Here is a 13,828-nt window from a genome sequence, read left to right as displayed (position 1 = left end):
GCTGATAAAATTACTTATGGCCTGAGGTCAGTGCTTCTATTATGGTCAAGCTTCAAGAATGGCATATATAGCTTGATCATGCTATCCCTTCTTGTCCTTCCAATACTTTTATTCCTGCCTATCATATAAAGCATGTCTTTAACAACATCAACATGTAGGCAGCCAAAGTACATGGCTTGAACCTCTAAATGGACCCCCAGACAGGGTTATTAAATTAAGACGCTGGCAAGCTAACGACAGGCAAGTTTCTGCACAGAGAATTACTAACCTAAGACAGAAGTGCATTGCTTTTGATAATGCATATTCCATAATGGGTAATGATGGCATTCTTGTCAGAATGACCTACGATAGGCTCAGTCTTGTTTATGAAATTAAAAAGAAGGAGAGTCGGAGAGCCTTTGGGGCTGCTTGGCAACAACTTGACATGGGCCAAGGACAAGGACAAGGGCTGCTTGGCAGGAATATGACATTGGCCAAGGACAAGGAAAAGGGCTTCAGGCAAGAATATGGCATTAGACTAGAACAAAGAAGTAATTTCAGGCAGGAAATATATTGCCTTCCATGTTCTTTGACTATTTGTGTTTATTGTATTGCTTGTTCCTTGACTATTTGCATGTATTGTATTGGTAGTTCCTTAACCTAAAACTGACCTTAATACTTGCATGTAATTAAAATGGTATAAAGGCAAAAAGGAGGAGGGGTGATGAGATAGAGGTTTTCTTGGGAAGGGAAATGGGGAAAGGGGATGGCATCTGAAATTCAAATAAATAAAATATTCAAAAAAGAGCCTTTGTTCTATCAGATTCCGCAAACATGGCTGGTATTGTCTGGGGCTTAGCGGAGACCAATGAGCATGACGGGGTTGGTCCAAGATCTATGCTTTGGGGCATGGTCACTATGGAGCTGACTAGGAGAGACAGCCTCCACAATAATGTCTCAAGAGTGCCAGGGTCGGTGCTTCTAGATAGCCAGAGCCATGGCGTCTGTCCAGGACAGAGTGACAATTTTTAAGCATTCTCTGCTTCAGAGACCCACAAACAAACATCAGGCAGAGCTTGATGAATCTTGTGGATGAGTGGAAAGACTGAATGAACTGAAGGGGTCAAGGACATTACAAGACCTACAAAGTCAACTAACTTGTGCTATGGGAGTTCATAGAGACTGTACCATGAACCAAAGACTATGCAGGGGCTGAACCTATGCACCCTGTACATTTATAGCAGGTGTGCAGCTTGGTTTTCAAGTGAGTATCCATAAAATTGGAACCAGAATGAGAGACACTAGTTGTTTCACCAGAGTATCATGGGAGACATCCCAAGAGATTGTCAATATTAAGACTCCTATGGTTTTAACACACTATAATATGAAGTGTGTAGTTTTTTAAAATACCATAGAGCAAAAAAAAATACTTGTTAAACACAGAGAAATGAAAATGTGTAGAATATATCTATGATCATACTATGGCAGAGCAAACTTACAGTTGGACCTATTACACATCTTGGAGAGATCATCACTAACTGATATTTGTGTCCTAAAGAAATTTATTTTTTAAAAATCAAGTTTTTGGAAATCTCACAAATGGCTCTGCTTTCACTGTTAACATTGTTTTTAAGGACAATCTGAATGTCATGAAACATTAAAATTTTTATAATGCTAATTATGATAATGCATCAGTTAATGAGTTTTATTCTTTCATTAAATAATAATAATAACTTGACATTCATTACTTGTCTGTGAAATAAATATGACTTAATTAAGGAAAACTTTAATGTTATTTGCCAGATTAACATCTACTATTTCTGATATATTTGATTGGAACAATCTAACTGTTGATATATATTCTAGTCAATGGATGAAAGATGAATAGACTTTTTACATTTGGACATTTCTGAAGAGAATGCTTTTTATTGTTTTTAAAAGGTACACATTTACAAACACATGCATTTGAAATGTATACAATTAAAAGCAAAAGTTCAGTGATGGCTGTTGTGGAGCAGCTCCAAAGGAGACATGGTAAATGTTCACTTAGCAATCTTCTAGAGTTATACGACACTTCAATAATCTGAGATGAAATAGAGTGAACTGTGTGTCATACTCTAGGCAGTTGGAAAGGTTAAACATTGCCAAAAATTTATTATTTTTGTTACTTGATTTTAAGAATGAAAGATGTTCCCAGCTGGAAAATTCTTCCTTTGTTTTTGCTTTAGGATAGACCTAAAAATCACAATGATAATCAGTTAATTGTTGATTGCTAGTGCTCCTTTTTCCTTATTTCTTCTGTGTACAATCAGAGAAATACATTCAGAAATGTGTTGCTTCCATCAATGTTATGAGTTCTCATTTTTCTACACCAGGAGGCTCTCATGCAGTTACAATTTTAGAATCTGTGGTGAAGACTCATGTACATTTCTACTAACATGTGCTTAATTGCTGAGGAAGTATGCCCTTTCAAAAACAGAGAAAATGTAAGAAATTTATGTTTTTATTTCTAGCCAAATGGAAGAGCTCATATCAGTTTCTCACTCAGAAAATTTTAACATGCCCTTTCACATTTATTTCGCAGAAGCTTACATACACCACTATTCTACTAAACCTAACCTACCTGAGGTCTATGTATAAAAATTTCACAAGTGATGAGGATCAGATGGTGATTTAATATGCAAACCCTAGCAATGACTGTGATTTAAGGACCAGAGCTCTTTCCCTCCAACCAGGAAAAATTTCCTTTAGCTGCCTAAGAGGAACCTCTGTGATTCATTCTGATCTCAGAGTAAAAAGAGATGAAAAGCATCTGAAAGGGTTGGAGATCCCAGCGACCTATTAAAGCAGTCGTTCTCAAACTTTCTAATAGTTGCTCATGTTGTGGTGACCCCCAACCATAAAATTATTTTGTTCCTATTTAATAACACTAATTTTGATAATTTAAGTAATTATAATGTAAATAGCTGATATGTAGTATATCTGTAATAGGACCCCTTGACCACAAAATAGGATCACTTGACCACAAAAGGAGTAGTGACCCACAGTTTGAGAGACACAATCTTATAGAAAAATTGTGAACAATATAAGATATCTATGTTTCACTCTGGAAAGGTAAGGTATTTCAAAATTTTTTGGTGGTGTTGTTAATTTCCACAACCCACCTATTTTATGAGTGAGAATAACCAATGGGAAATGCTCACCTTGGTGAGTATCCACCTAAGGTCACCCAAAATTTCCCTGTTTTTCAATTCAATCTCCTTGGCTTTTGAGAGGATAGTTTCAGGGACATCTTGCATGGCACTCAGTTCAATCACTAGATGGAAGAGAGGGCTAATCCAGGAACCCACATAATTGATCAAAGTTTTTAAATAATCTTCGACCTGTGAAACACAGTTGAACAATTGCATTAAATAATTTTAGTTCAGCAGGTTTGATACCTGTTATGTTCATGGAAAGAAACTAAACTGAGGAATGTATTTCCTATGTGTATATGACATATGTATAGATGTTATATAGTTTGGAAGTATAACACTTAAACAACTGCTGTATTTTCTAAAAAACTAAAACAAATTATGGGTCTTGTCAATTAGCATTTTTCTGAAGTTAGGTCATCATACTTTCTTCTCCCATGTAATTCTACAAGCTTCCTTTTCAGTGAACTCTTTATTAGTTGGTTATTTGTTCATCAATTAATACAATGGTTTTGCAAGTACTCAATAGGGACCAATAAGGTTTGACTTATGACAGATAGAAGCAGGAATATGTAGTTATAATCATTTTAAATAAGGGATTCATGTATACCATGTGCAGGGGAAGAATTTTCACAACCTAAAATAGAACTCCTATGATATGTAGACCTCCCCATGAATTTCGACATTGTTGCATTGTAAGGAATATAAACTATTATTTCACAGGACTACGCTGCTAATTAGGTTTTCAGTTAAGGCACTGATAATTATAGAGTGATAAAAAGATGGGTAAAAAAGAAATAGAACCAGGACAGATTTAAAAATCAAGAAGGGGAATAGTGTTCAGTAACATACAATGCTATCATGCAGTACCCATTAGTAACATATAATAACAGCCACATTGTTATCACTGATAAAGGAGTAAGTATATATCCATTGATAGTCAATTTAGCTCAAATAATACTTAAAAAAAAAGGTAAGTAAAATTTGACTAGTTTCAAATTCCTGAAATACCATTCTCTAAATGGTGTATTTAAGGATTTGCTACACTGTCTTTGGGTATTTCATTTTACTTATAATTTATCAATACTGTAATATGATTATTTTTATACTTTATCTTCATTTTTTTCTGCATTCATGGATACTGTATCTATCATGATACCTGTAATAACTGACAGTACTACAAAACCAATTTATTGCTTCTGGAGTTCTGTAGAAAACCCAGGAAGGAAACTCACTTCAATAGTTATGTACTGAATTCCCTTATTTGGGGGGTTTGTGAGAGTAGAATGGCAGTAAGTTCCAGCTCTGAAAACAGCCTCATCCTTCTTCATCAGTTGTACAGTCTGAAAATAAAACAAAAAACAGTTCAGAAATCATAAATAATTTCATGGCCAGAATATTAATGCATTTTAGTGGATTTGTAAATTTTAAAATAAGTAATTCATAAAATACAGATATTAAGAAATTTAAAAACTGTCACAAATTTGTCTGTATACATTATACCTGCAATTTATTTTGGGTTTTCATTAATTTTTAAATATTTAACTCCTTCCTCTCTTATGTGCATTTCTTCTTCATTTTTAAAAGTTACTCTAAGGAAGGCAGACACTTCAAAGATTAAATTGATGAAGAATTAAGTGATTTAATTATCAAAATTGTTTAGCATTTCAGCATAAAGCCATCTAACATATTTATTAATCTTTGTCTTTTCTGTAAATAATATGTACTGATATTTCCTTACCCAGAAAACAAAAGTTAAAAATTTATTAATTTAGCACTTAAAGATAAAGTTGGGCTTGTTTATAATAGTTTTAAAATAAAATTGTATACATTTTGACTCACAAATTAACTATTTTACAGTAAATTCTATGTAAACTCAAAGTCAACATAATATAAAAATATTAATAAATATTAATTAGTTTAGAATAACTTATTTATTTCAAATAAAAATTTCTTTCATAAAAGCTTAATAAATAATTGTGAAGGTTAAGAAGTTGAAAAGCTGTCAATTAAGAACAGGAAATACAAATACTGTATAATGCTTTCTCTTCTAAAGCACAATCATTGACGTGAGGATCTTAGTGTGAAACAACTAGAAGAAAGATAGGTACTTACAAGAGCTGCAAATTGTCCAGATGAGAATTCATTGTGGTACTAAGTCATGTTAAAGGAAGAAATATAACAACTAGTCAATAAGAATATGATGAAAACTTTATTCCAAACAAAGACATATTCTTTTGATGCCCATCATACTGAAGGTTTGGCTGTTTCTATAGTGTCTTTTTTTTTTCTCTGACCTTGAGAAATGCCAATCACCAAACAGGGAATATATACACTTTCATTACTGCCATGATATTGGACAAAATATTATCACTGTAAACCTTTAAACCATAATTCCAGTATTTATAGGCTTTTGAAAGGCTAGATCTGTCTCTCTCTCTTTGTCTCTCTCTCTCTTTCTCTCTCTTTTTCCTTTCTTCTATTCCTTCTTTCTTGACTCTTCACATGTTTTACTTTATCTCTGTTACAAAAATATACTTCAATATAAAGCATATCTTTTACAGTGTGTACTGCAGTGTGCTAAATGTACATGATCAATAGAAATTCATGATCCTGAATGAAAAAAAAAAAAAAAAAAAAAAGGAAAATGAAAGTTCTTCCCCAAGCACATTTTAGAAGTTTCTACCATAGTTATTTTTTATTTTTTAATAAAGTAGAGAAAATATATTAATATCATTAGCTTCTATGAAATTCATGACACTCTTCAGTTGGCCCTGTCCCTGTTTCTTCGTTTGGGCCATCTTTTATCCATGAAGGTGAATTTTCTGATGTTTCTGTCATAATGTTTAGTGAGTCAGGCTCTAGTGAAGTTCAAGTACTAATATGGTAGTTGAGGTACTTACAAGCTCTACATAGAATTGGTTAGACAGTTTTTGGAGGGTTTCAGCTCTCTGGATGGCACTGTTAAATGTTTCCACAAGTGGGTCCCAGCAGCCACCCTTTTTTGCCTGACATGCAGGAATTGATGCAGCTTTTTCCCACAGCAACAAGTTTGATAACAACAGCAGCAGGAGTGCCCTTGCTACATAGAAACAAAACCCAATTAGACATTGTTTATTAACTTGAGTTCTAGGACAGGGAAATTTGTATCTGGCCAAAGGTTTTTATAGATTTTGGAGTTTGGATTTTTGAGGGAGGGGGGTTTGTTTGGTTTTTTTGTTTGTTTATTTTTAAATTTTTTCTTTTATGACTGTATATTGGATATGTAAAATGGTGGCATATAAAGTCACTCTAATTACTTAGGAAAGTAATTGAAATTTTCAGAATAATAGTTTGAGGAGCAGGTCATTTCACATTATTTTTTTGTTGTTTAATAATGGAATGTTACAAAGATCTAAAATTAAAATTAGTTCTTTTCTTGTACTTTAAGGCATTTGTTTATGGTTTACTATCTTTGGAATTTTAGTTCATTTTTAGTTACCAAACTCTTGAAGAATATGCCATTTTTAATCATGTCTGATGTCAATGTTTGGGACACTTATAGAAGAGGTTTGGCTCAATATACCTCTTTGCTTCCTCTATACAATGGACAATAAATACAACCACTATTATTAGTAACAAGAAGATGAAAAGATATTGTCCAATATATGATATCAACTTAGAACTGCTAAGATGATAAAACCATCAGATATTTTTTTCATCAAAAACTTCCAATCATTCTCTTTTGAGTTGATCTTCCCCAATAATTTTTTCCACAGATTAAACTCTCTTAATGTAATTTGAACATATTCAAGTTGAAAAAACATTACATGTTCAAATTGTTTACATAATAATTTATTATTGGTTAAAGTAGAAGTCAGAACACCAACCATCAGTACCTTTTATTCACAATTCTGTTTCTTCTGCTTTGAGATAAGATTAAATTGATCCATTGAATTACATCCTCAATATTTTTCAATTTCTAAAACTCTAAAACATTGACCATTTGATATATGTTATTCTTTGCTCTGGAAGGTGTATATGCATTGAAAGCTGCTTAATAATTCCCATGAGTTCTAATCATGGATACAAGGAACACTACCCTCTTTCTCTCTCCTCAAGAGAGAAGACAAGATAACATAGAATCTCTTTGAACACTGCAACATGTCTACAGTTAAAGAAAGATGAAAACTACTAATTACTAATCCAATTTTCCCTTTGTCCATTGTACAGTTTTTTTCAAGAAAAAAAATTTTAAAGATAATATAAAGTCTATGCAGAATTCTACACCTGCTAATCTATGAACAAAAATCTCTTCACACCAGATAGAACATCAAAGATTCCAAAGAAAGAACCCCATTAAAATAAACTCATAGAACCACTGAACTGAATACTTTTACTAAGAGAGGAATAGGGATCAGGGGCAATTTTCTTACAGAAATGAGGTTGACTCAATAGCAGCTCCATCACTGAGGAGTTCCTAAACAGGATTAGATCTATCTCTGGAGATCTGGTTCACTGGAGTTGTACATTCAGTTTCTTGGTCCTATATATTCTAGCAGATAACCTCAAGGGCATGCACACCATGAGACACCATGTGGTCACATACAGAAACACTCATTCATGAAACCTGTCTATCTTCAGGGAATGTTAACTGTCTTATTACAACAGTCTTTATGTGTCTGGATGGTTTCTTTTTACGTGCTCCTACATGTTGATTCTTGTGTAAATTATTTTTGAAATCTCTGAAGCCATTCTCAACTGCCTGATTAAAGATGATCATGTCAGACCATTAGAAAATTATTGTTCATGATTACTTCCACTTCCTTTGAATGTTACATTCTTTGTTTCATCTTTTTTCCTTATCTTTATGGACTGAGAATGATTCTTCATTGAATATTTGACCATCATACAACAGCATTAGTAAATCATGTATACTGTTATGAATCATTGCCAGTAATTACTGGATACTCTGAAGAATGCACCTCTACAAATTAAGCTGACAATTGCAATAATCTACATGCTTAAATTAGGTATTCAGAAGTCAGTCTAAAATAAATAATATATTTTTTTAACACAAAAACTCCATTAACTTCTCTCTAGGCAATATAACCTCTCAAAAATTACTGGACATACTTTTAAAATAACAAATATAGGTTGTTTCCTTGCAAGTACTATTAAGCATGTCAGAAGTGTATTATGTGCACCAGAAATAATTGCACAATGATTGTCCTAATGGGTGTATTTTCATACACTTACTGTTAGTATTAGCACTTGTGCTATAGCACCACTGGTGAAATTCTTCAAAATCCAGTGCCATAGTGGCTTCCAGACTCTGAGATCTAATCAATATTGTGGGATCTTCTAACTGAATACAAACAAAGTATCCTCATAATGATGAAAGGGAGTAATTGCTGCTTTAAAATGTACACAAATCAGTTAAGACTCATATTCATACAAAAGGATATACAGCTACATGTATGTATGTCATGAGGGATTTTAGAGCCTAGCTCTACAATATCTTATGGGAAGTGAACTCTCTCCTTCAGGACCACCACATCTCAGCAACTTAATTCCATAAACATATTGTTCTCAGGAATCTTTTTTCCTACATGTATGTATACCTTAACAGATACTTTTTCATTTCCTTGTTTGTTAAATTATATTATTTATTTACATTCCAATTCACATTTCCCTGTCCTGGAGTTCATAATTCCATCCACTTTCCTCCCCTTTGCTTCTGAGAGGGTGTTTCACCACACACCCTCCCTCTCCCACCTCATCCAAACAATCATTACAATTCTCTGGAGCTTCAAGTTTCTACAGGTTTAGGCAATCCTCTTTCACTCAGCCCAAACAAGGTCATCTTCTGTTACATAAGTGCCAGGGGCCATGGACTACCCCATGTATGCTCTTTAGTTGTTGGCTTATAATCTGGGAGGTCATAGGAGTCCAGGTTTGTTGATACTGTTATTCTTTCTTTGGAGTTGCCATCTACTTTAGCTCCTTCAATCCTTCCCCTAATTCTTCCGAAGGGGTCCATGACCTCACTCCAATAGTTGGATGCACATATTGGCATGTATCTCAGTCAGATGCTGGTAGAGCCTTTCAGAGGACAGCCATGTGTTATTGTCTGCAAGCACAACATGGCATCAGTAATAGTGTCATGGTTTGGTGCCTGTGCATGGAATTGATCCCAAGTTAGGTCAGTCATTGGATGACCTTTCCTTTAGACTCTGGACTACTTTTGTCCTTGCATTTCCTTTAGGTAGGAACAATTCTGCATTAAATATTTTGAAAATGAGTGGATGGCTTCATGCCTCAACTGGATGCCTATCTGTCTACTGGAGATGGTCCCTTTAGGTTCCAACTCCCCACTCTTGGGCATTTCAGATAAGGTCACCTCCACTGAGTTCTGGGAGTCTCTCACATCTCAGATCTTTGGTATATTCTTTTGTTCCTCTGCTTCCACTCACTACTGCTGAATATTTCCATTCATTCTCCTAGCCTTCTGGTCTTCTCTCCTGTCTCCCCCACCCCAACCCCCTATTTGACTCTGTTTACTTTTTGCCTTACCTTCTTTCTCCTACCCAGGTTTCTCTCTCCCTCTGCCTTCTATGATTGTTTTGTGCTCCTAAATTGGACTGATGTATCCACACTTGTGCTTTCCTTTTTGGTAAACTTCATATTGCCTGTGAGTTGTATCATGGGTATTCTATTCTTTTGGCTAATATGCACTTATCAGTGAGTAAATACCTTACATGTCTTTTAGTGTTGGGGTTACCTTACAGAGGTTAAGAACACTGACTGCTTTTCCAGAAGTCCTGAGTTCAGTTCCTAGCAAGCACATGGTCACTTACAACCATTTGTAATGGTATTTGATGCCTCCCATGGTGTATCTGAAGACAGACAATATAATCACATATATAGTCTAAACTCACAGATTCCAGAAGAACTGAACTCATTAGCCTTTTAGTTTCTTCAGCAAATGAGTAAATGCGTAGAGGTTGTATTTGTGAAATGGAAACTCAGAAGTTCAGCACTTTTGTAGACCTACTGTTACCTGCTTCAACATACCATAATACACTTGATGAATCTGCATCCACTTGAACATACAGAGGTGTTAGACATCATGAACAAGCTTCAAGGTCATATGAGTTGTTTCTTCCAAAGCATAAGACTGTGTAGAGTAGCATGGATGGGATCACTGCTTCTTTTGCAAGCTTATAAGCTAAACAAAGACCTCTGTACTGTTTAGGTTGCTTCATTTTAGACTGTCATATGATCAGTAAGAGGTGGCATTTTGCTAAGAGCCAAGAAGGAGCAGGGCCCATTCAGATCTGCTAAATCTGTTGTTTCTTCAGAAGTCTTCCAATTTTCAGTAGTCTTGGACTTATGCTTTTGGTTCTTTGTCAAGAGTGTTTTAGAAACAGACTTTGTCCGGTATTAGTAGTCTCTTCCCCACAGACTCTCCTATTCTCAACAACACAAGTTCATCATAATTTTAATAACATCAAATAAAACAGTACAAACATGATATACAGCCTACATCCTTTCTACACATCCATACCCAAGATTCCTATCTACATTAGACAATTGTATACAGAATTCTCTATGAGAGAGAGTTAAGTGCATACCCCTGGGGCTACCTGTATCATTTTTATATTCCTTGATCTATCATCTCATTATTGCACTGGATTTTGCACTGGATGGATTTTCCCCTAGTGATTTTGAATAGCCATGAACTCTAGTCTACTTGACAAATTAATGTCTACAGTTTCTTGAAGATTCCTATAAGATGTCCTCGGGTCCTCTGTAATGTCAAGGCAGAAAGACAATGTAATTCAATCTGTTGATTTTAAAATATGTATTGTCCCTTTAAGAGATTGCTTTCCTGATGCAGGGAAATCGGTAGAAAGCCCTGTCTCATCTTCTACTCCATGGAGAACTGTTATTCAGTTTCTCCTGCTCTTATATACCATAGCTTTGATCTGCTTAACATTTCTGTTGGAGGTCCAGATTGGTCACAGGGCAAATCTTTCCACATTTCACTTCCAATCATCCCAGTTCTCATATATTTTGTGTTGTGTGTGTGTTTATTGTATTAGCACTTTTCAAGGACATTTAAGTCATATTCCATTAAGTTCTTTTCTAGAGAGCCCATTCTACTTCAAGTGTAATTTATGGTGAATCATGACTTGTGAGAAAATATCAAACAAACTGTGTAGTCACAATTTTGGAGATCAGATTGTCATCTCTTCTAAAAAAGTAAATATGTTTTTCAGAAATGCAGGAGTTAAGATCAAAACTACCCAATAAAAGTCAAAGGACTTAATTTTGACATGCCTAAAGTGGTGTCTTCTACTTGACTCTTTCTGTCTTCTGAAAAGTCTCCTGTGTGTTTAAAATCTTATTTCTTTTCTTAGATTTGAGTATTATTTTTCTGTTATGTATTTCCATTCTAGATTTTGTAAACCTTACAATGTACCTATTACAAACATATTTACTCATGCCAGTGCTCTTTCTCTGTGACTATCTCTTCCTCTCTAACAAAGTTGTACAATTTACCCTAACATTAAAATAACACGAATAATGTATTGTTAGTTACATGTGATCTTTTCTCAAAGAGGCTGAATGTAAATATCCATTATTTTTACTGTGGCTGCCTAGCACCTTTATATGGATAATATACATTTTAAAATGGAAAATCAAAGTGATTGAGGAATAGTTTACTGAAATAAAGAGAATATATTATATAAAAAACTGATTTTTCTAATAAGAAGGTCATGTGATCACATTTTTTTTTCTCATCACAATTCTGTCACCTGCCTTCCAGGTGAAATCTTTTCTGATAGATTGTTTGCTTTTTTTTTCACAGGAATCAACCTTTTACTGGAACTCATTTGGTACTCATAGACCCTGACACATTTAAACTGAATGATAATATTGTCAGTTGCAAATGAACAAAATCATTTTACTAAATAATACACATGTACAAACAACTCAAGTTACCCACTAATACATTTTTTATTTTTAAATTTTTTTCAAATATTTGTAAAAGACAATGGAAACAAAATGCATTCATGAATGTAATTTCATGATTTCTACATGACCTTTTCCCCCTAGGCTCTAGCAAAGCATTCCATTTTTGGCACCTACATCTGAAGAACAATGACACAATTTTGGCTTTCATAAAAATATCAATGGAGCTTACTATGAAGTTTTGATTCTCCATTGTATGTTTGCTAAAAGGATCATACTTGAAACTTATCTCTAATTTAATATAATTAATATGCTGGTGCCTGTTATTTAGTAATAATAAATGGGAAAATAAGAGAGGATCTGTATAAGCCTTAAAAAGGACATGTCTAAAGGATATTGAGAACAGGAACATGTCAAAGGGTGATTATTATAGATTGTTAAAAGCTTGCGGCATATGATTAAGACTAAGCCTACATTCCCTTTCTCATGCATCATGTAATGTGTACAAAAACTTTGGAATATTTCAAAGCCACAGTTTTCTTATCTACACCTGCTTTTGTAAGGATCAAAAGTAGCAGTGCCAGAACAGTGCTTTCTGGAGCACTATAGTAGCCCTCAAGAAACGCCATTACTTGCTCTATCTGTTTGTCCTCATTTCCCATTATTGTTATCAAATACTATTTAACATAAATCATGGTAGTTTTTCGCAGGAACCACAAGGAAGACATGATAGCAAATATACATTAAGCTTATTTGATATATAAAAGGTCTTTCCACCACTGAGGGCCCAGTTACATTCTGAGAGATATGACATATTATTTTACAAGAATATTTTCTTTCAGTATTTTCAGTAAAGACAGCAAGTTAGAATACATAAGAAGTGGATATAAAATAGAGAGTCTATAATGACAAGAATATTTGATGTGGAGGTTAATGAGATACAAGGCTTCCAACCCTGGGGCAATTTGTAATATATAATAAATGCAACTGGGTTCTGGAGCAATGTGCCTTTCATTAAGGGAACTTAATGAAAGTTAATCTGCTGCTCTCACTAGATATAGGTTTGGTTCTCATGAAACACTTGATATCTCATAACCATTCATTTTTCCACTTCCAGCCCTTCAAAGACATATTCAGTTGACAGGCATGCAGTGGAGGCAAAATATTCATATATATATATATATATATATATATATATATATATATGCAAATTATTAAAAAATAATACAATCATACTGGTATTTTTGCAAATATACTTATATGTTTACTTGATGTAGTATGTCATGTTCACCTCAAGTTTCTTACATAATGAAAAATTAAATGATTTCTTTTGCTGCCTACATAACCTATAGTACAGCAAAGCCACTCTTCAATTAATTTGCATAAACATAAGCTTATGACTCATTTCAGTGTGGCATAGCAAAGGAAGAAGTATGACAATCGTTTTTAGTCTGTAACCTGTAAATGATGGAAAAGTTCAGTTAGTTTGAGCTCACATTCTGAATTAATGAATCAATGATCAGAATACTAACATACTTGGTTAGATGTTTTGTTTTTAATAAGTAGTGCATATAATCTGTAGTTTAAAAATTAAGGATGTGATTGTTTTACCTTTTTCTTGCTCCATATGTAATCATATTTTATGTTTCATCTGACTTTCTAACCAATCCCCCTTTTTACTAAGGTCTTCACCC

General features: G+C 34.1%; 1 protein-coding gene across 4 annotated transcripts; it reads right to left on the bottom strand.

The window, feature by feature from the left end:
- Positions 1–2,025: 2,025 nt before the first annotated feature.
- LOC117714020 (prolactin-8A8-like) lies at positions 2,026–7,619 on the bottom strand. 4 transcript variants are annotated; one of them, XM_034510612.1, is made up of 6 exons: positions 7,571–7,619; positions 6,077–6,246; positions 5,289–5,327; positions 4,409–4,516; positions 3,183–3,362; positions 2,026–2,214 (listed from the first exon to the last, which is right to left on the bottom strand). In XM_034510612.1, exons 1-6 carry the CDS (start codon positions 7,617–7,619, stop codon positions 2,026–2,028), a joined length of 735 nt encoding a protein of 244 aa, XP_034366503.1. The 4 variants fall into 4 exon arrangements, with proteins under 4 accessions (XP_034366503.1, XP_034366505.1, XP_034366504.1 ...); XM_034510614.1 differs by having other exon boundaries at positions 6,077–6,248; positions 7,585–7,619; XM_034510613.2 differs by having other exon boundaries at positions 6,077–6,255; positions 7,589–7,619.
- Between the last annotated feature and the right edge of the window lie 6,209 nt (positions 7,620–13,828).

The sequence above is a fragment of the Arvicanthis niloticus genome, chromosome 8, assembly GCF_011762505.2.
Source record: "Arvicanthis niloticus isolate mArvNil1 chromosome 8, mArvNil1.pat.X, whole genome shotgun sequence".
Lineage (NCBI taxonomy): Eukaryota > Metazoa > Chordata > Mammalia > Rodentia > Muridae > Arvicanthis > Arvicanthis niloticus.
The sequence above is the reverse complement of the archived record's forward strand: the minus strand, read 5'-3'. Positions and strand labels throughout refer to the sequence as shown.